Genomic DNA, 25,124 nt, shown 5'->3' with positions numbered 1-25,124 from the left:
CAAGAAGCAGATCAGTGAACACTCTGCACTCCAAAAAGGGGAGAACAGGTTTGTTTCCCCAGTCATGTTTGCATATTATCTTGGTTACAAACAAGAACGAACAAGAAATCAAAAACAAGCATTTATAGCGAAACCATAGTTGAATCATTCTGCAAAACCGACAAACTTTAGTATTTTAACTCAGAAAAATTCTAATAGTTTATTTTTTATGAGAATGAAAAGGTTAATTTTACTTTTAGGTTTGATATGAAGGGGATTCACGTATCCTGTTTTTAAAAGAGCGTGAAAGAAACAGGTTAGAAAACATGGGTGAAATATGGCTTTCACACATGTTTCTGGAAGACCAGACCACTTGTTAGTTATGAGTAGATGCTTTGACTCTCAAGTCAACCACAATACCTGCTGCTTGGACATTGGTTAGTTCGATGTGGTTAGCCATGTTATTTGGTTGGATTCTTTTGTTTTTGTGGCAAGGTAGGTTTGGATAATTGCAGTACAGTTGATGATCTATAGTTGACAAATCTATGCTAGAGCTCTGATGTGCTAGAGCCACAGAATAGGTGTTTTTTTTGTCCAAATTGAAGATGAACTCAATTACTCAGGATTTCTCAACCAAACAGCTATTCTGCTCTGAGCTTGGCTCCAGTCTCAATTCTTCCTTTAAAATGCCCATTATAAATCAGATGGCTGAACTGGCTGAACATTCCTAAACCCATAATTTTACATATGATGATTTCTGCTTCACAAGTAATTATGTAAATTCATGTAAATTGGTTGTACTATTCTAAGTGAAAAATATTCTTTGAAAAGTTTAGTTTATTTTATTCAGCCAGTTTCATGGCTATATAAAACAAATTTCTTCATGATCACAAACTTTTTCATGACCACACTTACTTACGAAGTTTTATTTACTCATCCTATGGTTTAGGGGAAATTGTTTGGGTGACATCCTTTAAGAGGGTGGGGAGAGAGATATTACCTAAGGGTCCACATAAATTTGTATTATTTTTTTACCTCATTTTCAATGAGCTTGCACCCTTACTGAACATTCCAAGCTTTCAACTCTGAACTTGCCATAATTTGTCATTAGAGCTATGCAACTGATTTTTCTGTCCACTAGCTGAATTGAAAGAGCACAAAAAATTACAAGTCAAACTATGCTTAGTTTGAGTCAAACTTATTTTGTTTCACTTTCAGTGTCTCTCTAATGTCTGTTTAAATCAGATTGAGAGAAACTGAAACATTTTCCTGAAGTCCAAAATATTTTGTTTTAGAAATACTGAAACAAATTTTGTATTCCAGAAACTTTTTTAATCAAAATTTGCCAAAATTGACCCAAATTTACTGTTTCAGTTGAACCCAAATCTGCATTAAGAGGCAGAGGAAGACAGGTTTTACATGAAAATTTGCACCTGTGACAAGCTAGAAAATCCTACTTTCACATGAAGAAGAAATGTTTAGAAATTGTTTTTATTCCCCCTCCTAGCATTAAGCCTATCAAATGCAGTTTGTTCTATGAGATTTCTCCCTCCAAAATGATCTGTTCAATCCAATGTCCTCAGACATGCTACATGCTCACATATCTGCCTTTATGATATTCCACCACTTTAGCCGCTGTCTTTTTCCCTTTAATCTTGTTCTGTTGGACTCTTACCCATAGGAGTTGTCAGGAATGCCCTTTACATGACCAAACCATCTCAGTCTGCGCACTCTCATTTTTGTTTATGGGCATTACTTTGAATCTCTCTCTAACACACATTCCTCATATGGTCCTTCTTGCTTACACCCATTTCTAAATATTTAATCTATTGAATAAATTAACTTAATGCCCTATTAAAATCTAACAAGATGATTAATATATTAACAATTCTTACCGGCTCCTATTTGCAGGCTTTGCAGCAGGATTTCACTTTCACTTTTATAAACTGTTCAGAAGTCTTAAACAACCACAGCCATACAAAAGAATAAGTGATTTATTTCCAGTTCACTTTTTTTCTGAATGCTTTTTGATGTAACTGATTTAAAGCTAGTTTTGAAACTACAAAACTCTTTAAAAGGCCCAACTTTCTACTAACCTCTTGATACCACTTGTGAAATACCCTCTGACCTAACACATGTGGAACGTTCTGTCAGTGAAAGGTACAAGACAAGAAGTGAACTGCACTAATAAATGTTTTCTTCATTGTGTATACACACTTCAGTCACAAGTAAGAAACCCTCTTATCTAAAAGAAGCCACCACTTTTAAAAAAAGAGGCGGCAGCAGCAAATGCTGGAAGCCTGCAACACATAGGAGATCAAACAGGATAACAATAGTCCTATCAACATGCAGCAATTCAAGAACACATTTGCTTGAAACCTGTCTGCATGTGCTTCCAGAAGAAGGGAAAACACTCAAAACAAAATCTGCCTTGACACACCAAATCTGGAGTACCAGAAATGGAAAATAAGACCTACAGGAAACTAGCAACTAGGAAACAATTTATGGTATTTAAAACAATGGTTACTGTATCATAAGGAACTGAAAACTGCATCTCATCTCACTCCTCTCCAATTCATTTACTACAGCAGCTAAAAAAGTCATCTTCCTAACTAGCTACTCAAACCATTTCATTATGCTTTTTGACCCCTTTTCTGCCACTTGCATCAAATTCAGGTCTCTTACCTTCCCCTTCCATAACCATCATGATTGGAGGGGCAGTGAACAAGAGACTGCTTGAGGATCCAGGTCTTATTCTGGGTTCTGCCACAGACTTGCTTGTGACCTTGGGCAAGTCTCTTCATTTTTCTGTACTCTGTTTCTCCTCTCACTCTTGTCTGTCTTCTCTATTTATACTTGTAATGTCTTGGGGTACAGGACTATCTCTTACTATGTGTCTATACAGTGGGGGCCCAAGTCTTGTTTGTATTACTGTAGTCTCCAGAGGCCACAACCAACAGCAACCATTTTCTCACCCCTATATCTGTGTCCATTTCTTCCTACTACCCCAATGAATTCTGCCAACGCTTCCCACTTTGCAATTCTTACAATACTGACTGATATTCTTAAAGACCTAGCACCCGTAATGAAGCAATTATGCAAGAATGTGGTTTTTTTTGTTTAAGTTTCTGGCTTTCATGGTTCTAAAAAAGGCTTTAAAACATGAACCCTAAAAGCTAAAAGACCAGAAGACAAATAAAAATGCAGTCAATTTTTTTTTAATCTCACAATTTTTGGAGCCCATCTCACAATTTCAAATGCCTGAAGTCAGCAATACTACTCCTCCTTTCATGTTTTTCCTCCTACTTTTCTTCCCTCTCTTCCAGTGTCCTCTATGCTGAGATAGGGCTCTTGAGACATGTCAGATGCCTACCTTCTCTACTGAAAATTGAGTTCTTCCCAATATTCACAAGTACTAACCCATCACTAAATAGTGTCTCAAACCTAGAAACTTAAACTACCAACCAGAAAAAAAAAAACCTAAACTAGAATCTTTGTTTGGGTCTTCTTCCTCTTCTTTACATCCAATTTATATTTCCTATTTAGATAGTTGACTAAAGTTTCCTTGACACTGTACAAGATAAATACTTCAACACCATCACTCTGCCAGGGAAAATCTGCTCTTTGAAACTGACAACAAGTTCACACCCTTGGAAGAGACATTTCCCCAAAGATGCTGCATATTTCTAATCCACTTAGCATATGCTCAGTTAGGGCATCTCCACACAGATGAGTGGCAGAGAATTCCATGAAAAGCAGCTAACCCACTGCTTTGTCCCCTAACAGAGTTATTTCTACAGAGTCCAGGTGAGGGAGATGAACAATAAGAGCAGCACTCTCTACTTTTATGCCACTCAGATTCTCCAAATTTGGTTTCCTGTAGCAGGGGTGCGATGACTATCTCAATGAGTTTAACAGGTGAAAAATCTACTAACAAGACTACATTTAGTTGCCTGGGTCTCTTAATATAATAAACTATTTCTCGCAAGGTTGAAATCAAAGGTATCTGAAAGTTGGCAAATACTGCATGCAGTTCAAATATTTAAATCACTTAAATATTCCTTAAATCTACAGCACACATTAGTTAGATGTTTCCAAATATTTTCACCATCTAAGTAAAAAAACCTCTAATATTTAATTTAGTTTGTATGTACTTATTTTTCTGCATCTTTTATTAAGTGTTCTTATAGTCAATTAAGTAAAGTTTGCATTCATATGGAAAAAAAGATGATAGCACTAGCTAGAGACAAGCATAGTAAAGGCTGGTTCTACACTTAATTTGTCCATATAGCTTAATCTATTCACCTCATTTAAGATATGCAATACTCATGCAACCCTATTCCCTGGCTTCTCTTTTACAGAACGAGTGCTGAATTAAAGTATGTTATGTATTAGTTTTATGAGATGGACAAGTGTCTACTGATGTTTAGCCTAAGCCATATTCATTAATGAACATAATAGTATTAGGAAACCAGGTTTGAAAGACGAGAGATTGTCTAACTCAGTACCCTGCATTCTACCACTACCCTAAAAATATGGGAAGAGAGAAAATGGAACACATTCATAGAATATCAGGGTTGGAAGGGACCTCAGGAGGTCACATAGTCCAACCCTCTGCTCAAAGCAGGACCAATCCCCAACTAAATCATCCTAGCCAGGGCTTTGTCAAGCCTGACCTTAAACCTCCAAGGAAGGAGATTCCACCACCTCCTAGGTAACCCATTCCAGTGCTTCACCACCCTCCTAGTGAAAACATTTTTCCTAATATCCACCCTAAAACCTCCCCCACTGCAACTTGAGACCATCCTTGTTCTGTCATCTGCCCCCACTGAGAACAGGCTAAATCAGTGGTTCCCAAACTTTAACAACATGTGAACCCCTTTCACTAAAATGTCAAGTCTCCTGAACCCCCTCCTAAAAATGACTATTTCCAGAGATTTTCTCCTTTACCTGAGTATAAATTATAAAAAGCAGTGATCTTGCAAATATTAAATTTGACATACTTATTACACACTTTATCATTACAGTATTTTATTACATTATGAAAATGGCATCACTCTTCCAAGATCTCACTTTCATAGCCTGTATCACTTTGAATAAGCCTGTTATAAGACAAGGCTCTTATGTTTCATCAAGTAGTATTAGATGTGAAACAGCATGAAGGTATTTAAGAAGCCAACTCGAAGAGTTCTTCCCACACAAGCATTCAGGTCCTGAGCAATCCAGGCAAACAACGCATGTTACAAAGCTTAAACTTGTTCTTCATAATAATTTTAAAAATACTAGCTCCCTATTTAATTTTAAAAACAGCAAAAAAATCCACCTCCTTTTTCATTACTTATAAAAGAGTCTTGAAGTTTAAATCTCCTCAGTGTGATAGATATGCTTGCTTTGATCTGCTTAGCTCTTGGAAGTCCAGGCACTCCAGACTGCTGGCCCCATGCTATCGGGGATCCCTAGGGACAGCTCTGTCCGCCATTAGGGACTTTTTCCCTGACAACCCCCTGTAACATTTCACAAATGCCAGTGTGGGAACCACTGGTCTAGATCCATCCTCCCTGAAACCTTCTTTCAGGTAGTTGAAAGCAGCTATCAAAACCCCCCTCATTCTTCTCATCTGCAGACAAAACAATCACAGTTCCCACAGCCTCTCCTCATTAGTCATGTGCTCCAGCTCCCTAATCCTTTTTGTTGTCCTCCACTGCACTCTTTCCAATTCTTCCACATCCTTCTTGTAGTGTGGGGCCCAAAACAGGACACAGTACTCCAGATGAGGCCTCACCAATGTCGAATAGAGGGGAATGATCACGTCCCTCAATCTGCTGGCAGTGCCCCTACTGATACAGCTCAAAATGCCATTAGCCTTCTTGGCAAGAAGGGCACACTGTTGACTCATATCCAGCTTCCTGTCCACTGTAACCCCTAGATCCTCTTCTGCAGAACTGCTGCCTAACCATTCGGTCTCTAGTCTGTAGCAGTGAATGGGATTTTTCCCTCCTAAAGACTCTGCACTTGCCCTTGTTGAACCTCAGCTTTCTTTTAGTCCAATCCTCTAATTTGTTTAGGTCCCTCTGTATCCTATCCCTACCCTCCAGTGTATCTACCACTCCTCCCAGTTAGTGTCATCTGCAAACTTGCTGAAGGTGCAGTTCATGCCATCCTCCAAATCATTAAGTTAATTAACTCTAAAAGGCTACTAATAGAATTGCCAAAAAGAGTAGTGTCAGCAAAATATATTGCTATGCAAAGATCCAAGTTCTAAGATTTTAGGAGCTTCAGGACTGAAAAGGGAGCTGGTGGCAGCAGGCTGAAGTTGAGAAGAGTAAGAATGCCTCATATCTCTGGCACACAGATGCAAATCCAGCACTGTCTATCCCACTCCCCAAAGATCATCATGATATGGGTATTAAACTGTGGGACAGACCAACCTACCATGGAGATCCTTGGGACATTCCAAACCAGTTGATAGAAAGGGAAAGTAGCTAGCATAACCAGGGAAGGCATGGACAAAGTGCCAGGCATTCCTAATCCTAAATTCCCATCTTAATTTCTAACTCAAATTTGTTGTTTAAATCTTTGTGGATTTGGTTTGATCTCATAGAACTGGAAGGGACCCCAAAGGGTCATAGAGTCCAGCCCCTTGCCTTCACTAGCAGGACCAAGTACTGATTTTGCCCTAGATCCTTAAGTGGCCCCCTCAAGAACTGAACTCACAACCCTAGGTTTAGCAGGCCAATGCTAAAACCACTGAGCTATCCTTCCCCCTCCCCCCCATGTTAATCTAAAAAAATATTCTATAGTAACATGTTTTAACTGATACTTATTGCAGGAGTGGCTATTTCTGGAAGAATACACACTTACCAATTACAGTCAACAATACCGATTCTGAACATAATTATGCTAGAGTGAAAAGAACAACTTAAAACAATTGTTTGAAACAAGAACTTATTTTTATCCTTGCAAAGAAACCATATAAGAACAAAAATGATACTTTCATGAGGTGGGTAACTTTCTCTCTTTTTTTAAAGTAGCGTCACTGCTCTTTAAGACATAATGGGAATTGTTCTATATGAAATATCAATACTGATTTTATGAAGATGAATACTCTTCCACCACAGGTTTGAGAATTTCCTTTGCTGTAAAATGAAGTGAAACAATAGTATTCAAGCATATACTACTGATAACAGTAAATCAATTTCACCATATCTAGAATTCTCTATTAGAAGGAACACTATCACTTTAAAAATCTAATCAGTTTCAAATAAGAAGTTAAAAGTAGCATCAGTTGCTGCATTTACCAATGAGTTCTCTGACTAGATTTGTGGCTTTGCAAAGATGTTTTCCTGTTTATTTTAAATGGTTTCTCTCTCTCCTGCTGCTGAGTAAAAGGTGTTCACAAAGAACAAGCTATCTATGGAGGGGAAACCATGAAGGTGACTAAATACAGAATACTATCAAGTTTATAAAATAAACAACTGAAAGAAGATCTCACCTCTGTCTCCAATTTCTCTAGGTTAAAAAATATCCCTTTTTTTTAAAAAAAAGGGATCAAACAAGTGTTAATCAGTATTAAAATTATATATGAAATTCTACAAAACCAGCATCACCTAAACTATTATTTATAGTATCATTCCAATATACAATAAAACCCATCGTTCTTACTATTTGGATGAAAGTAGCAACCATATTTAAAAGATTTAATGAGACTTTATACTATATTAAAACTTCTTTAAAAAAATAGTGACGTTACAAGAGTTAAATTAGGTACTCTATAACAAACAACTACAGTATCAAGGTGTTCTATTCATCACCTAGACATCAGTAAGATACAATAGTTGTTCAAAAATATTAACATCCTTTTGTTTAGGACAAGAATGTCATACAGAAGAGAATACTGCACTCCTAGCATTACTTTACCTGTCCCAGAAGCTTCTGATAACTTGTGTAAACTGTTTTACAAATCTTCCTTTATTAAGTTAATTAATTTTGGGGCAAAACATGACCAGAAGACATCCATCCACAAATCACAATGTAACAAGATCTTTACTTAGAAGTTCTCCTTTATATATTTTAGTAGTATTCCATTAAAATATAGAACTAGCAATATTTGACAATGTGAAGGTTCTAATCTCTCTCCAAAGTGGGAGTACATTCTATGCAACAACACAGTAAACAGCTGTTACACAAGTTTAATTGAAACTAAAAGTCCCAAGGGACTACAGGACTGCCTAGTAACTATGAAAATTACACTGGCAGAGTAGCAGTCTTACACAGCAAAACCAACAGCACCTCAGCATCAAAGAAAGCCAAACACAGTAAGAAACCTCCAATGAGACAACTATCCCGCAAGAACAGCATCACAAAGCCTCCCCCTCATCCTCTTTTGTTGTCAGGTCCAAACAACACTAAAGCACATGCTCTGCTTTGTCATCTCGCCTCCCTGAACAGATAAGCTACGCGAAGGGCTCTCCCGACGAGCTGAGAAACCGCTCACTCGAATGCAGGTGCCTTGCAAATCCTAGAACCCTTTTGCTGTCTCTGAAACCACAGTGAGTCATCAGCAGCAGCACAAATAAAACAAACTCCTATTTCTCTATAAATCTCGGCTGCCTCCCCTTTAAAATTGGGTCTACCTTATAATTAAAAAAAAAACCCGAATATTCTTCAATTGCCAAGGATCGAATCGGTTGTAAGTTACAGATACAGCAAATCACGGGATGCCGGTGACAGATACGTAAGGTTGGGAGGACTGGGGGTTGCCGAAACCCCTACTGAGCTGCACACACCGTCCAGGTGAGCCCCTGGAAGCATCCCTCCCCGCCAAAGCGAGGCACTGCCAGGTCCCCTCCTCGGACCCCTTCCCTGGCGCTGCACCACCCCCGTGAGGGGCTCTCGGCAGGCTGCCCAGCAACACCGAGACAATAACATGCTCCCTCCCCTGCCCACAGCAGCTCGCAGGGCAATAGGTAGGCACAGCGGGGCAGGTACCCCCCGACACACACACACCAGACAGGCCGGGCAGGGGGCTCCCCCCAAGGACTCCGCTCACACGGGGGATCCTGCAAGACACCTCGGCTGGCGCTCCCAGCGCCTGTCCCCGGCACCGGCACCGCGCACACAGGCACCGGGGGCTCCCTGCCCCCCCCCCCGCGTGCAGGAAGGGCTGACACGTAATGGACACCCCCAAAGCAGAGCTGCTGCTCCCGCTCGGCAGCGCGCCGGAGATGCAACCTGCTCTCAACTTACCTTGGGCTTGTAGAGCCACTTTCTGAACCTGTTCATCATCACCCCAGCTGCTGCCTCCTCAGGCCGCTTCCCGTCCTAGCTGCTTGGGGCGGGGGGTTACGGATCCCTGTGCCCCGGCACCTCAGGCGGCTGCTGGGGGACCCGGCGAAACCCCGTCCCTTCTTCGGGCTGCTCTGCGGGGCTGGCAAACCCTGGCCACGCAAGCCGCAGTCAGGATAAAGCCGCGATGGAAGCTCTGCCCTGCTGCGGAGGAGTATCCTGGAGAGCGCCCTCAGGCTGACCTGCCCCGGCACCGGCCAGCAGCAGCGGCGGCGCCTCTCTTCATTGACAGCCCCCAAAACATTCCACCGCCGCCACCAGCTGCCAGCAGCAGTGCTCACTCAGCGCATGCGCATAGGCAGACCCGCTTAGGCCCGCAGCGCTCTCGACTCTTGGACCAATTGGAAGGCGGCCGCGAGGGCCCCCCTCCCCGCTCACCGTTCCTCCTCGACTGCACATTTGCGGAACACGGATCCCTCATCCTAAGCAAGCTCAGAAGGGAAGGACTACAACTCCCAGCATGCCACGCCCCCGTAGCTCAAGGGGCCACTGAAAGTAAGAGTGGCGAGTTGTATGTTGGTACTTGTAGTCTTGTCGCGGGGCAATGATTAATGCGTCCACTTAATATTAAGTAAATTATTATTATAGTCAACCCGGTTAATTGGGGTTCAGGCAGTTTCTGGGGCTAAAAAAATCCACCAGCTGGAGTCCCGCTGACCACCAGTTGCTAGGCAACGATAGGTAAACATTCGCCGCCATCGTGCTTTTAGTCTTGTAGTTTTATACTCCTCCCTGGACCATTCAAATACACGAATGAGGACGGCTGAGTCGACTACAAATCCCAGAAGCTTCTGCGCCCCCATGCTGCGGGCATTATCTGTAGAGAACCAAGTAGTCTCCGCTGCAGGTGGACTGTGCTGATTCTGCTGCGGCTCCCATAGCGGTGAGTGAGGGGGCTGGGCCATGCTATGACCCCTTACTACGGGCCCAGGGATTCAATGCCTTCACCTTCAACTACAAACGTCCCGCCACGGCCCTTCGCCCGCCCCAGGGGGACCCCGGTTTAGGCCTCGCCCCAGCCAGCTGCCCCCCGGCCCTGAGGCTCGTTGCTATTTAGTTCACTGTGTGAGAGTCTTCACGATGAAACCCAGTGCTTATTTTGTGCCAGGGCTGATCCTGGCACCTCGGGGCTTTCGGCATCAGTGCTGAGTATTAAAGAAAAAAATGCAAACGCTGTCACCTCTTTCATAGCAAATTAAACAGGGATGAAACCTTAAAAGCCCGGTTGTGTCCACCCTCCCTGTGTAGAAATTAAAGTAAAACAGCCTTTAGTTTATTTATTTGTTAGAAGACCAGAGAAGTGCCCCAGTATCCTTGGCTAAAATTTTCTCTCTCCCATCCTGTTGCGGAGCTTATTAGTCTTGCTGCTGGCCTCCCCTACCACTTCAAAGGTAGCTGCTTTTCATCCTTATTTTTGTCTGGTCACACTTATTGTGTACTGGGCACATTCCAAACATGGTCTCTATCATGGGAGCTGAGAGACCAACAAAGAAACAAACAGAGGGTAGAGAAGGGGTGTTGCATACATGCAGTTATTTTAACTAATATGTCAATATAAAATTACTAATATAGGACAAGTAAAGTGTACTCCACAAGTGTAACATTGACAGGAAGATAGCCACAGGCATGTTTCTGAAGCACTTTGGGATCCTTCAGGATGAACAGTACTAAAAATACATGAGATCTTTTATTGGACCAACCAGCTTTTGTTGATGGACAGTACAAACTTTTGAGCTACACAGAGCTCTTCTTCCTTCCACCAACAGTAAAAGATATTACCTCACCTATCTTGTGTCTCAGATCCTGGGACTAACATAGCTACAACACTATAAAATACATGAAACACTATTATTCTCTGGGGTTGTTAGCATGTAAGCATTCTATAGTGCAGTGGTTCTCAACCTTTTTTCCTTTACAGACCCCTACAACTTTTTCAATGGAGGTGTAAACCCATTTGGAAATAGTATGTAGACTCCCAAGGGTTAAGAGCCACTATTTTATGGTAACAACAACTTTTCATGGATCTCATATGTAGTCGCAGGCCCCTCAGGGTCTGCAGACCCCAGGTTGAGAACCACTGCTATAATGGACATCACTGGGCAAAGCAGTTATAGTTGCTTACACCCCAGCGTGCGTTGTCAGCAGTAGGGATCAAACTTGGGATATCAGGAGCTTAATAAATGATCCTCTGCTGCCTGATCTAAAAGAGCCTATTCTCTTAGTAGTGGCTGTACCAAGCTCAGATGTCTAGTTGGCCTAGCCACCGCCAGATGGGCACAAAGTGCCACACAAAGTGGGCATAATAGCTTACATACTCTCCCTGGCCAGGCAAGCATGTTATGCACTTCAGAGGCTTACCAATTCAGTTTACTATAGAGGCCACCAGTTGTAATGCCAGTGCCCCTGGATGAGTCATTGGCAGCAGGGATCAAAGCTGGGAGGGACCTCTGGATCTTAATACTTGAATCTTTACCACCTAAGCTAAAAAAATTCAACTCTCTTAGCCAAGGCTATAGCAGGTTCCGTCTAGTTGGTCTAGCCACACCGAGTAGACATGGCTTACACAGAAAAACAGCATCTGTTACATACATGACCATAAATGTATACTTTTGAAAGACAAAACAGAGATAAGACAAAAATGGTTAAGATGTGTGATCATGTGCATCACTGAAGGGGGGAAAAATTTTCACTGTATAGTTTAACCAGAATTCTAGTGGCTGACTAGATGTCTATAAATATAATAGAAAAAAAAACAGACTATAATATTTTGACTGTATTTTGCAGAATATTGAGAGGTAGGACTGCTGATCTTTATTCCTAATTGTGCCACTGATTGTGGTGACCCTGGACAACCACTCTTAATCACTCTGTCCCTTTGTTTACCTATCTGTAAAATGAGGATAATAAAATTGACTTGCCTGAAGGTTGTTGTATAAGGATTAATAGCTGTGAGAATGCACTGTGAGATCATCAGATACAATAATGCTATATAAGAGCACAGTATTTTTACTATGCATATTACAAAGCATGCAACTACATGTTTTAAAATATATTCATGGTAGAATGTGTAGGAAAATATCAAATGTAGGATCTGGTCCTTTAACCAGTCAGCACGCATTAGAATTACTGCTATTGTACATCTATACCACTTGTGTGGTTTAAAAAAACACACACACACACACACACACCCCTTTTCCATCTAAAGTTATGCTGCCCTAAGACAAAAGCATGCTGCAAAGAGAAGTTGTACCCTGACTCCAGTTGATTATGGCCATAAAGTGGTGTGATTAAATGTTAGGGGTGCAGAAAGTTATATGATAAGTGGGGATGCTCTGTTGTAGTCATTTTTCCTTTCTGTGGAACTTTTTACCCCACATTCTTTGCAGTTTCCATGGTTTTGTTTCCTTCTGTGCCATATAGATGAGAGAAACATCTGGGTCGTTTTGAGCAGCACCTACTCAATCTCACTGAATTTCACAAAAACCCTTTTTGGTCCTGATTAAAGAAGGTGTTGTAGTTCCACTGACGTAAATGGGTTGCAACCTTTTAAGGCTAATAATTGAAATTCTGGATATGGTAGTGAAGGGTAAAATGTCTGTTGACACTGAAAACTTTTTAATAGCTCAGGATTAGAAAATATAATCTCCTATTATACTTTGCAAACAGAAGGATGCCGAGGCACCAGCTTGTGGTTTTTACTCCTAATTTTTAGTGCCCTTCCATCTTATTGTGAATTTAGTTCTGTTTTATTTGACTGAAGCCAGCATCAAAAATAAACAAACAATCTGATAATTATTTTTTAAAATAAAACCTGTTAAAGTCAATCTGTTTAAATATAGTCACTCACTGAACTGCTGCTGTTAAGAAAAATTTTTTACATAGTACCTGTATCAGGAGTTCTGACTGTTAATTATAGAGCTTCAAACACCTTGGTTTTCATTTAACTATTTTCAATTTTTTAAAATTTTTTTTACCGGGGATGTGTGAAGCTCAGGATGTTAAGAGGGTGAGGGCCCCAACTTACTCCCATTACAGCATATGGAAAGACTCCCTTTGACTTCAGTGGGAGTTGGATTGGAAGCCTTAGGGCAGTCTGAATAACCACATACATACATATCCCAGCATGCACCCTTATCTAAATCTTTAGAGCCTGAAAGAATTTTGGCATTCTTGGGTGGAGCAAATTATACCCCATAAAAGGATATAGAAGTGAATGTTCTCCTCTTGCACATTGGATGGTTCTGGGCCATGTTTTCCCCGAAGCAGAATGCTTCCTAATGCTTTTTCGGTGGCAGTATGACTCTGTGGCACCAGTCACACCTAGGCTGTCCCTTAAAGACATGATGTAGCTTTATAACATTTATGTAATAATAATACAACTGCTCAGAGATTTTACCAGTTAGCAGTTGTGTTCTAACCAGGTCCGTTAGCTATAGGCCCATATTAAACAATCACACAAACTAATTTTCCTTTCAACAGTTTGAGATTAGTATTTAAACATGCTATGGGAATTTTAGTGAACCAGTGCTGGAAGGCAAGGTACAGAAACTTTATATGAGCAAGTATTCTAACAGCCTTTTAGAATCTTGATCAAGCATTCTTTTTTTAACAGAAGTGTATGATAATATGTTAAATACAAGATTTTGGAGGCTTTAACATTTTATTTTCACTATGAAAACATTAAATTGGTGATAATTTTGGTTTGCATGACTGGACTAAGATAATGACTTTACTCACTGAACATTATTAGTGTTTACCTGGCAATGTAAACACGCATAGTGATGTACAGAAAAATGTTCTCAGGACAGAGACTTCTTTTAAGTCTAGGGAGCCAGTTCCACAAATTGTTGCTTATATGAGTAATACATAGCACAATGAGGGATGTCAGCAGACAGGGCCAGCTTTAGACCTATTCCACCAATTCCCCCGAATCAGGCCCCGCACTTAAGAGGGCCCCACGCCCAGTGAGAATCCCTTCCCTGGCTAGAGGCGCCTTTTTAATTTTTACTCACCTGGCAGCACTCCAGGTTTTCAGTGGCACTTTGGCGGCAGGTCCTTCACTTGCTGAAGGTCTTCGGCGACACTTTGGCAGCGGGTCCTTCAGTGCCGCCAAAGACCTGGAGCAAGTGAAGGACCCGCTGCCAAAGTGCCACCGAAGACTCGGAGCACCGCCCAGTGAGTACAAGCCTCACGTGTTTTTTTATATTTTTTTTTTTAAGTCAGCCCTGCCGGGGCCCCGCCAAAACTGTTCGAATTGGGCCCTGCACTTCCTAAAGCCGGCCCTGTCAGCAGACAAAGGGGCAGGAGAGAAAGGGAACAGAGTAAGGGGGTAGTGTGCAATCTTGAGTAGTTTCCGTAAGACTGGATTTAAGACTAAAGTTTTGTCTTCAGTTACGTCTCAATAAGAAAGTTCTGTGGGTTAAATTAGGGCAGAAATTGGCCCATAAGGTACGCATGCTAGAGTTACTGTTTCTCTCCAATATACATTTTAGATGTACTCTTCACCCAATACCCTGGTACTGAAATTAGTTGAAAATGTTATCCTAATGATCATTAAAGAGACATTGTCAGAATAAAAAAGGCCTCATCGTTTGTCACTTATTTTATTGATGTTTATAGCATCTGCTCATTCCTTCTGTTAACCCTTCTGGTTGGGCAATTGGGATTTTGAAGGCTTAACCTGAATGTTCCCATTTACAGTACTGCAGTATGTGTGTCTCTGCAAGCCTATCAACATACATCATGCTGCAATTGAAGGAGCCATGAAAATTTAATGATTTACTTTATTTATAGGACTCTGCATGGTGAAGATGGCCAGCCCGGAAAAACATATTGAAATAGTGGTCCAGCAGCTTAATAAATTTAATCCTGAAAATGAGAGCACAGAGCATCTCTTGGATGAGTCAGCTAAGGTTTTACAGGTACATTAAGTGCCAGTTTATCCTAGGTGGATTTCACAGTTTTAGTGGGAGTTTTTTAAATATAAAGATGTTCTTTCTTTAATGTAATATTTTTAATTACACTGAATTTTCCTATGTGTTTTATAATGTTAACCTATATCTAGGGTGACCAGATTTTCAAACCCCAAACCAGGGCCACTTTCTTATAGTTGTCACCAAGAGCCAGGGAACTGGTATGAGAGGATTTGAATTGAACACCTTGGCCTGGAGGTTCAGTGGTGGAAGGTACTGGAAATGGTTTTGGTAGTTGGGGTGATGGGTTAGGCTCTTGTGGCTGAAAGGGTGGGTGAAAAGGGGGATTGTTTGTGTGAGCAAGGATGCGAGAGAGATTGATAACAGATAGTGTTTGTCACTGGGGACTAGAGGAAAAGAGAGGAATGATGGTCCAGGGTACTAGGACTCGGGAGATGTAGAGTCAAGTCCATGATACTCTGCAGACTGTGTGTGACCTTGTAAGTTACTTAGTCTCTGTCCTCAGTTCCCAATCTGTAAAATGGGAATAAGCTGCACTTTCTTGCCTTACAGGAGCGTTGTGAGGTGCTCAGATACTCCAGTAATGGGTAACATAACCTCCTTAGACAGATACTGTAGTTAGATGGGCAGGAGTAAGTGACATGGGATTGTTTGGGGTGAGGACATGCAATTGATAGATGTATATTACCATCATCCTATTTACTTTCATTCAGCCTCCTTTCGCTGGTCCCTGGCTCCCATTCCAGTACTGCTTCCCCTTTTCACTTCTACTGGTCTAGCCCAGAAGCTGCCTCTATGTTGGGCTCAGTGTGGCACTTGCCAGGCAACCTCCTGCATTTTTTTTTTTTAATTCTGCCTCAGATTGTCTATGTCCTGCAGATGGTGCACCCTCAAAGAAGGGCCACAGAATCAAAGAGGAAGCAAAAGGAGCTTAGAGATAGGGAGGGTAGTGTGCCTGATCTCAATGGAAAGGAAAGAAGAGAGGTTGGAAAGAAGCTAGACATCCTTCTGGCCAATATAGTTTAAGTAAACCAACTGGAACAATGCAAAAAGTTGTATTTATGGTCCAGAACCAGAATGTATAGTCACCCTAGCATACCCCAACACTGCAGTCCTTAACTGGTCAGTACTCCAACTGGGATCAGCACATGGGGCTGATTCTCCACAGCCTTGCGCCTTATGTAGTCCTTTCCATCTATGCAAAGCAGGTATCAAATGCTACCATTTTAACTGAATAGTCTTTTAAACCCTCTTTGTAGAGGTGTAAATAGCTACACAGAGTGCTAAGCAGTGAAAATTAAGCCGAAGGACTTCAGGCTAAGGTTCAAAGTTAACCCTTTTTGGGTTTTGTTTAAATGGTAATGTTTTGTTTACCATCAACACTTTTTTTTAAATGGTCTTGTTTCCTACTACTGTCTTCTTAGTTCTTTTACAGCATCTGGAGCTGAAATCTCCATTACAATGCTCGAATGGGTTATTGCACCAAGGCAACCTCATTTTAGTAGTCTTGGCAGTAGATATCATGGGCCACACAATGCTTTTATTTACGCGTGGGCATCCTTTTTAAGTCGCTGCAGTGTAACAGAGCAGATTTTGGCATGAAAATTATATAATGAACACTTTCTATTGCATTTATTCCACACCTGAATTATATTGACTCAGAATAATTTTGATAGGAAACTTCATCTGCTCTTCATACAGCAAAGAATAAGGACATTTAAATTGTTCATTCACAGTTTTGGAAGAAGGTTGGAGGAAAGGAGGGAAAGTGTTATGTCAACACCTCTGTATTTCTCTTCACATTTATTGAACAGTTAAATTGTACCTCTCACTCTAGAGTGGGAGGGGTAAAGACAAAAGCACCACAATGGAATCAACCTTCCTTACACATCCTTTTTAAAAAGAAGGAACAGGGAAGACTGAATGTAAGGATATGGCAAAAGTCCCTATGATACTTGCACTGTCTAAATTCTGCTATTTGTTTCTTTACTCTCCGTCCCCCTGAGTATTTTTGCTGTCATTTTATCCCTGAAAATAAGATTCCTTTTTACATACAACTTTTTATAAAAGTTGCTATAGAAACCATGCAATTATAACTCATTCTTCAAGGAAAGCTCTCTTAATTGTGATTTATTCTTTCCTCTTATTTTGCATAATGGGCTGTTATCTGGAGTGGGGGGGAATGGACTAGCACCTGTGTATATTATTTCTCTACACTCTTTTGTCATCTGTCATTTGTATTTTATCAATGTCACAGAAATTCTTGAAAGTCAGAATTAAAATATTTTCTGCTTTCCTGTCAATTAAATTCCAAATTGGTATTGTACAAAGTCTTTCATTATAAATAGATTCTTCTTGCAAGTCAATTCTTTACACTTCTGATAGTAAATTCTTTTTCTGCTGGATCTCCAGCAGTCCTTATTTAAACTGTATTATTAATTTTCTAGCATCTGTGAATGTTTGTGTTGCTACAGTGTTCTTTAGTCAGGAGGGAGTGGAGTTATTCTGGGTATATACAGTGGTGAGCTGGAGCCGGTTCCCAAGAACCGGTTGCTAAAATTAGACCTCTGTGGAGAACTGGTTGTTAAAGGACCAGGGAGTGGGCAAAGAACTCCGGTCCACGGGCTGGACCATCATGTTGCTCCCAGGATTCCCAGCTGGGGAGGCTGAGGCTCCCCCAGTCCTTCCCCCGCTTCCCCCCAGCTGTAGCGTGGCCAGCTGCCGGTATCAGCTGGGCAGCTCAGCTGAGCTCCGGAATCATCCTGCTGCCACTTTTTGAGAGGCCTGGCAAGGTGGCAGGGGGGACGTGTCCTGCTGCAAGCTCCAGGGCTGGCCAGGGGGGAGGGGAAGGGGCAAGTGGGGCAATTGGCTCGGGCCCTGCAGGGGCCCCTGGCCCCACGAGGATGTCTCCCCCGGGCCATCCCCTGCTTCCCTCAGCCCAACGGAGTGCTGGGCAGCTCAGCTGAGCTCTGGGCTGCTGGTAAGATAAGGGGGCTGCAAGCTCCGGGCCACGGGGGGCGGGGCAAGTGGGGCAATTTGTCCGTGGCCCCACGAGGATGTCTCCCCCCAGCCTCCCTCGCAGAGCTGCAGCATGGCCAGCAGTTGGGCAGCTCAGCTGAACTCCTGTGTCGTCCTGCTGCTTTGAGCTGCCAGCAAGGTAAGGGTGGAGGCGGCTGCAAGCTCTAGGGCTGGTGAGGGGGCAAGTGGGGCAATTTGCCCCAGCCCTGCAGGGGCCCCTGGCCCCATGGGTATGTCTCTCTCTGTCCTGGCCCCTCCCCCCTTAAATCAGAACTTTTTATAGGGAACCGGTTGTTAAGATTTTGGCAGCTCATCACTGGGTATATATATTGGTGTGTCTAAGAGCAGAATTTGGCCCTGTATTTACACACTAACTATAAAACACTATCAATCCAAATATCATCTGACTGGGTTAGTCATAATTGTGAGCTGCTATTTAAAATTTTATTTTATTATCTTGCAAGGTGCCCTGAGATGCAAAGAATAAAGGTAGCTCTAGCAGTGTACCTTTTGATTAGATTTGATGCCATCTACAGTACATTCTGGGATAGGTCTCATTTACACAGTTTGCTTTGATAATGTATCAGCAAAGCCTTGCAGTCACATCTGGGGAAAAAATGAGTTATTTATTATTTGGATTACCATGTCACCTAGGACCCCTAGCCATGGGCCAGGACCCTGTAGTGCTGGACGCTGTATAAATAAAAAAAGATGGACTCTGCCCCACAGAGTCTGCAGTCTAAATAGAAGACAAGAAACAGCAGATGGATACAGACAAATTGGGGAGTTTGAAGAAACAGTCAGTCATCCGCATGATACATAGTTGTCACTGCACATCAGCAGTTTAACTATTGTCAAGTTTTTTGTACACATAACAGCAAATAAGAGTTTGAAGGAGAGATGTGAAGGAGAATAATGAGGTAGCATTGTGGATGTTTGCAGAAAGCTCCTCCTCCCAATCACGACGGGCAGCATGGGAGAAAGCACAAATATGATTATGAGCAAATGTAACCAATGGAGAATGGAAGTTGGAATCATTGACCAGATGGACATGGGAGTCGACGCATCAATAGTGAATAAGCGATAAGTAGGGTAGGGATAGGTCATGAAGAGTCTTGAAAGTAAGGATAAGTAGTTTGATGCAAGGCCCGCTGGCCACCTAGGAGCTGGAGGGACATGCCAACTGCTTCCTGGGAGCCGCCTGAGGTCAGCATCATCTGGAACCCACACCACGAACCCCCTTCTATGCCTCAACCCCAGGACAGAATCCCCTCCCACACCCAAACTCTCTCCCAGAGCCCACATCCCCTCTTAACTCCCCACCCCAGCCCTGAGCCTCCTCCTGCACTCCAAATCCCTCATCCCTGACCCCACCCCAGAGCCTACACCCCCAGATGGAGCCCTCACCCCCTCTAACACCCCAACCTCTTGTCCCAGCGCAGTGAAAATGAGCAAGTGTGGGGGAAAGCAAGCAACGGGGTGGAGGAGGGTGAAGTGAGCATGGGGTGGGGCAAGGGTGTTGAGTTTTCTACAGTTAGAAAGCTGGCAACCCTATTTTTATCCAGACCAGAGAAGAGGATGTTTTAGTAGTCAAGGCACAATAGGATGAGAATCTGGATGAGAGTTTTAGCTATGTGAACTTAGAGGTGTTTTTCAGAAACCAATCTACAAGATTTAGATGTAGGCTGGATGTGAGGAACTGAGGGAGGTGAGAGCCAAAGATGATACCATACAGGCCTGAGTGAGTGGCAGGGTGTTGGTGGGGACCACAGTGATCACAAGAGTAGGTAGCAGGGAGGGTTTGGTCATGGAAGATTACGAGTATTATTTTAGCCATGTTGAACTTTAAGCTGACTGTCAGGCATACACAAAATGTCAGAAAGGCCAAGGTTTTAGATTTTAATTCAGAATTCTTACTCACACAGAGATGATGATTGTGAATATGCTCTCAAGGTAAGGTTGAGTTTGGTCTTCAGGGAGAGAGTCCGGGAGCTAATTTGAGCAAGCCAGGTTGTATCCTCACCAACCAATCTACCAGTAGCACAGGGTCAGCCCCGGGGAGACCTCTTCCCTATTATATTTTCAAGTTAGATGGTAAGAAGGAATTGTGTAGTGAATTGGAGGAAAACAAGAAGAGGCAAGCAAACAAATTCATGTTAAAAATGAAGGAGAGTAAAGTGGCAAGAAAAGAATATGAGTAGTAAAATGCGAAGGGACACAATTGCAGTGAAGATGTGCCAGCTTTGTGGACACATTTTTTATAAATAAGAAAACTCCTACTCTTTGTGTTATGATCATTCTAAATGAAATGTGGTTAAGGATTTCTATTTTTGGATAGCAGCAGATAAACATTGTTTGACATGATTAGAAATCAGTAATCAAAATTAGTCTACAATTGATTGAGCATCTTACCCACACTAGATCTCTTTTGCTGAATACTTAACATCCCCATGTCATGTTCTAAAAGGGATTTTTTTTCCATGCATTGGTACTGTAGAAGGGTGAACTCACTGCTAGAGCACCTCCTCCTGGCAGGGTGTGGGGTAGCAGCTCTCTCCTAGCTAACACCACCTACCTACGGACAATTGCTGCAGTCCCGCAGTGGTTCACCTTGTCTCATGGTTTGACCCTCCAAACAGGTCACTTTAAAGTCTCTCCCTTTGTAGGGTACCAACATCTCAAACGAAGTGTCCCACACAACATAGGTCATCGATACCCCATCTTCCACCCTCTAGGGCTCCTCTTCGCTTCCACACCTCTGTCAGAGAAGGGCCCCAGGGATTCTATGTGGAATCTTTTAACCCAGCTGAAAACCAAAACACAATGAAAGCAACTTCTCCCCTCTCCCTCAGGCTTAAACTTTAATCCATTCTGGGTCCTCCCTAGCTCTCCATTCCTCTGGAGAAGAGGAAGAGTTACCTCAAGAGTTACCTCCCTGGAGTCTAGGCTTTATTCTGAATCCTCCATATCTATCTTCCTCTCAAGGCCATCTGCCTGTCAATGGGCATTCCCTTAGCCCCACTGCAGGAGTCTCCTTCACCTCTGCTGCCCTCTTCCGTCAGGGCCTCTCTAAGGGTGTAAAATCACTCCTGAAGCCCCTCTTCAGTTAAACATCCTCCTGAGTTTCTTCTCTGGAGATCCAGGTCCTACCATTTTGTCAGGACTCACCACCAGAAGTTGCTCCACCGCAGTAGTTTATCTGGGTCTCTCCAGGTTCTACTCTCTACTACTGATAGAGAACTGGCAGAGTTTGTCCCTTACAGCCTCCCTTTTATGCTAGTCTTCCTCTTTATACAAACAACCCATTTCCTTTCTACCTGGGCTTCATCTTTTATAAGCCTGGCCCACCCACCGGGTGCAACCAGGTGGATTAACTAGCCTCTCCAGGCCACATTAACCCTTTTGCCATCTGTGTGGGATAGATATCCCATCACAGGTCCCTTTGAATTGTCAAACTTAATCAACTCTTAAAAAGAAATCTACATTTTGATTTGTTATAGTTAAATTAGTTGCAACCTAAAGATGTATTATATTTTAAATTAATTAAATTGGCAGGAATGTTTTCAGTGAGAACATAGGTTAAATAGTACAATATACTATTTTGTAGTCACAGCAGACAAGCTGTTAATTTTTTTAAACTTTGATCTTGGACACTCAGACTGTGGGCATCAAAGTTCATAAAACCAGATGCTAACTGCAAGCAAAGGCTTGTGTTTATATGGTGTGACCTGTTTGGCATCAAAGTGCATTCAGTCTGATTAGCCCAGTTAACACTTCAAACTGAATTTTTTGAAAATTCATCTTGATTCTTTTAGATAATAAGCATAAAGCAGTTTAATATCTGGTACTCACCTTCAAGGCCACATCCCTGCTGACATTTTGTACTATTCTCCTGTCAATACTAATACTCCTCTAATACACGTTCCTAAACAATCCTTTGATATCCTTCTTTATGGCTTCTTCATTCCACATTTTGCCCATGTGTCCTAACTAACCTCCCTCTCTTCATTCAAACACTTATTCCATGAAGTCTAGCAAAGACAATCTGCCAAAAATAGCTCTGTCTTATCCAGAGTGTGTTTAGGAAAAGTTATAGTCTGGTCATTATGAATAGGGCTAAAGTCATAGAAACATAATAACAATGTGAAGTGGCACAGGTACTGTTGTGGACCCAAAATAATCCTCATTTTCCTGTTGAAACTATTAGAACCATTAGCTTTTGCTGTAGTAACAGATGACATTTTAATATAGCACTCAATCTGGCAAACCCTCATGCAGCTACCCCATGTGAATAACCCCTTTACCATAATAGAATTATTTGCCTAAATTAGGGTTGCAGGATCAGGCCATAGTTTTGACTTTTGTAAATCCAGCGTAATTAAAAAGCTCACTGCTCTCACTGGGAGTTCACTGGTCTAGTCCTTTGTCCCCACAGTGTTGATACTGAGTTCAGCCTGTCTATTGGCCTCTCATGCCGTATATGGTTTAATTTGGCAAGAGGGCTCAACATTATCCATTAATCTGGTTCAGTTGTGTATGTCAGAGCCGCCCACTCACTGAGCAAAATCCAAAAATGTCAAAAATCACAGATTTATTTTTAAACATGAAAATCACTTGATGTATGATTCCTGTGATAAGTGTTACAAAACCTTAATTATACATGTCTGATGTGTATCATTTGTGACGGATTTTTACATGTAGATTGTGAGCTCCCTGAATAAAACCCACCTTCAATGATGCTTGCATAGTGCAGAGCACATCATCAACACTGATTTAATAATAAATACAGTAGTGTAAATCTTTCCTATGACTTCAATGGACTTTTGATTAGGCCCTTAGAGAGGAGTAACATTAAAGCCTGAAGTAATATAAACTAATCAGATCACATGTAAAGTGAGTGTATTCTGACTAGAAGTAGCTGAGTTCAGTGTAAACTACTATTCAAATCTCTGGAGGTAAAAACAGCTTTCTCTATATGTAAAATATTATCTCCGCTCTTGAATGTTAGTTTAAACTTAGAATGAGGATTTCCAGCTAGGAGATTTCTCTTCCTCTCTCTCCACCCAAAGAGAAACCCTATTTTCCTCCCCTTTCCCATCCTTTTCCCCTTTATTAATCTCTTGAAGAAGTTGCTAGCCCTTTCCATCTCCTTCCCCCTCATTGGCAAAGCTCCACCCCGTGACCTGTCTATCTTACGTAACACTACTTCTCCCTCTCCTGTGTTGAAAGTATTGTACTCATTCCCCCCTGCCCCAGCCTGCTTGATCCCAGTTCACCTCTGCTGGTTCCTAGTAGAGCAAAAAGTCAGGAATCAATAGTGGGAATGGGCGCATTAGGAAGGCAGGCTGGGAGAGATGGGGGATTCTACACAGAAGGAGGCAATGCCAGTGAGTACATATTTCAAGCAAGAGTCAACCTGCTTCATCTTCTTCCCAGCACAGAACACCCAATGGCTGCCTCTATGCCTTTAGGAACTGGTCACTTGCAAGGTATTAAACACTTGAGAAGTAGCCAATATTGAACTTTCAAAATTCAAGGTCAAAATGGAGAGACTTTCAAATGTTTCTGATGATAATGACATTCTGAATGTATGTAACAATATTTCATTTATTCTCAATGTAGCCAATGCACAGTGTAGTAATTGCTAGATTACCAAACACAAATCTCAGAACATCCAATAGGCAATCTACCGTACATTGACTGCTCTGCGACCAGTTCTGCCATAGTCATTCCACACCTCACAAACTGAGGTATGAAAAAAAGTAACTGAGTATGAACAGTGACTAAATGAATGGGTGACCTGTCCTGGAGAAGGTCAACAGACACAGGCTCTGTCAGAACAAAGGGGTGAGGTGAGTTCCAGTGCCCTCCACTGAGAATACCCTCCCCCACTCAGACTCAGCCATACAGACCTGGGGATAGACGGCTTCCATGTACTAGCTAATCTCAACTGCCCAGTTGCAATCAGAAGAAAGAGGTGGTACCTAAGATATACAGGACCCAAACCATAATGAGCTTTTTATATCAAAACCAACAGCTTAAATTGTATCCATAAACAATTTAGAATCCAGTGCAATCTGTGGAGCACAGGGGTAAAAAGCTCCTTGAATGAAACACTTGTAATTAAATAGGAAACCATATTATACACTTGCTGAAGGTTCCAAGTGGTCTTAAAGTGTAGTCTCAAGTGAAGCACATAGTCGTCAAACATGCAATCTGGAAGAGGCAAAACTTTGCATGTATGTGGTCGATCCATATCCAAAAGGAACAGTTAGCCTCTCTGCTAATCAAAGGGGAGGGGAAATCTTTTGGTTACTTCTGCTGTCTGGATATTCAAAGACAATTGAGAATCCAGTAGGACCTAAGTTGTCAGCTTCAGTAACAAAATTGATTGCAGTTGAGAAGCTAGATATAATCAATTACAGTTTCTACAGAAATTTCCCCAGGCAAACAACTTCTAACCTCTGCCTTATCTAGAGGGACCCTCAGCCAACTAGCTCTAATGAGAGCTCCAATCTCAGATAGATACAGGAATCAAATCCTCCTGCAGAGCCAGTCAGGAAGTAAAACCTGCAACAGAGCCAGTCTCCCGGTGACCTAATCCCTGCAGCTGGCCTGTAGTAGGCTGCCTGATTGGCTGGAAGAGTACTCAGACCTGCTATTGAGCCCAGCAACAGTTTACTGTCTGTTTCAAGAATTTGCCTATGGCTGCGATAGCTCCTGTGTCTGGTTGTTCCCAGCCCTGCTTTTGTCTTGGACCGGCCTTGCCTCATTTCAGGTAACCCAGTTCTGACTCTTGGCTTTATATCCAGACATCAAACACATAGTAAGTACCCTATTAAATTAAAA

The 25,124-nt window shown here is 42.1% G+C and overlaps 2 protein-coding genes across 4 annotated transcripts in view; one reads left to right on the top strand and one right to left on the bottom strand.

The window, feature by feature from the left end:
- Positions 1-9,572, bottom strand: part of ZFYVE28 (zinc finger FYVE-type containing 28) — a 321,166-nt gene extending 311,594 nt beyond the window's left edge. For all 3 annotated transcript variants that reach the window (XM_032781069.2, XM_032781072.2, XM_032781073.2), the window contains exon 1: positions 9,226-9,572. In XM_032781069.2, the coding sequence (XP_032636960.1) occupies positions 9,226-9,264 (39 nt within the window). In that variant the 5' untranslated portion in view covers positions 9,265-9,572. The remainder of the gene's footprint in view (positions 1-9,225) is intronic.
- A 580-nt stretch (positions 9,573-10,152) lies between these two features.
- CFAP99 (cilia and flagella associated protein 99) overlaps positions 10,153-25,124 on the top strand; it is a 77,494-nt gene continuing 62,522 nt past the window's right edge. The window contains exons 1-2 of the mRNA XM_032781079.2: positions 10,153-10,207; positions 15,118-15,245. Coding sequence (XP_032636970.1) covers positions 15,126-15,245 — 120 coding nt within the window. The 5' untranslated portion in view covers positions 10,153-10,207; positions 15,118-15,125. The remainder of the gene's footprint in view (positions 10,208-15,117; positions 15,246-25,124) is intronic.

Source organism: Chelonoidis abingdonii, chromosome 5 (assembly GCF_003597395.2).
Source record: "Chelonoidis abingdonii isolate Lonesome George chromosome 5, CheloAbing_2.0, whole genome shotgun sequence".
NCBI classification, from domain to species: domain Eukaryota; kingdom Metazoa; phylum Chordata; order Testudines; family Testudinidae; genus Chelonoidis; species Chelonoidis abingdonii.
The sequence above is the reverse complement of the archived record's forward strand: the minus strand, read 5'-3'. Positions and strand labels throughout refer to the sequence as shown.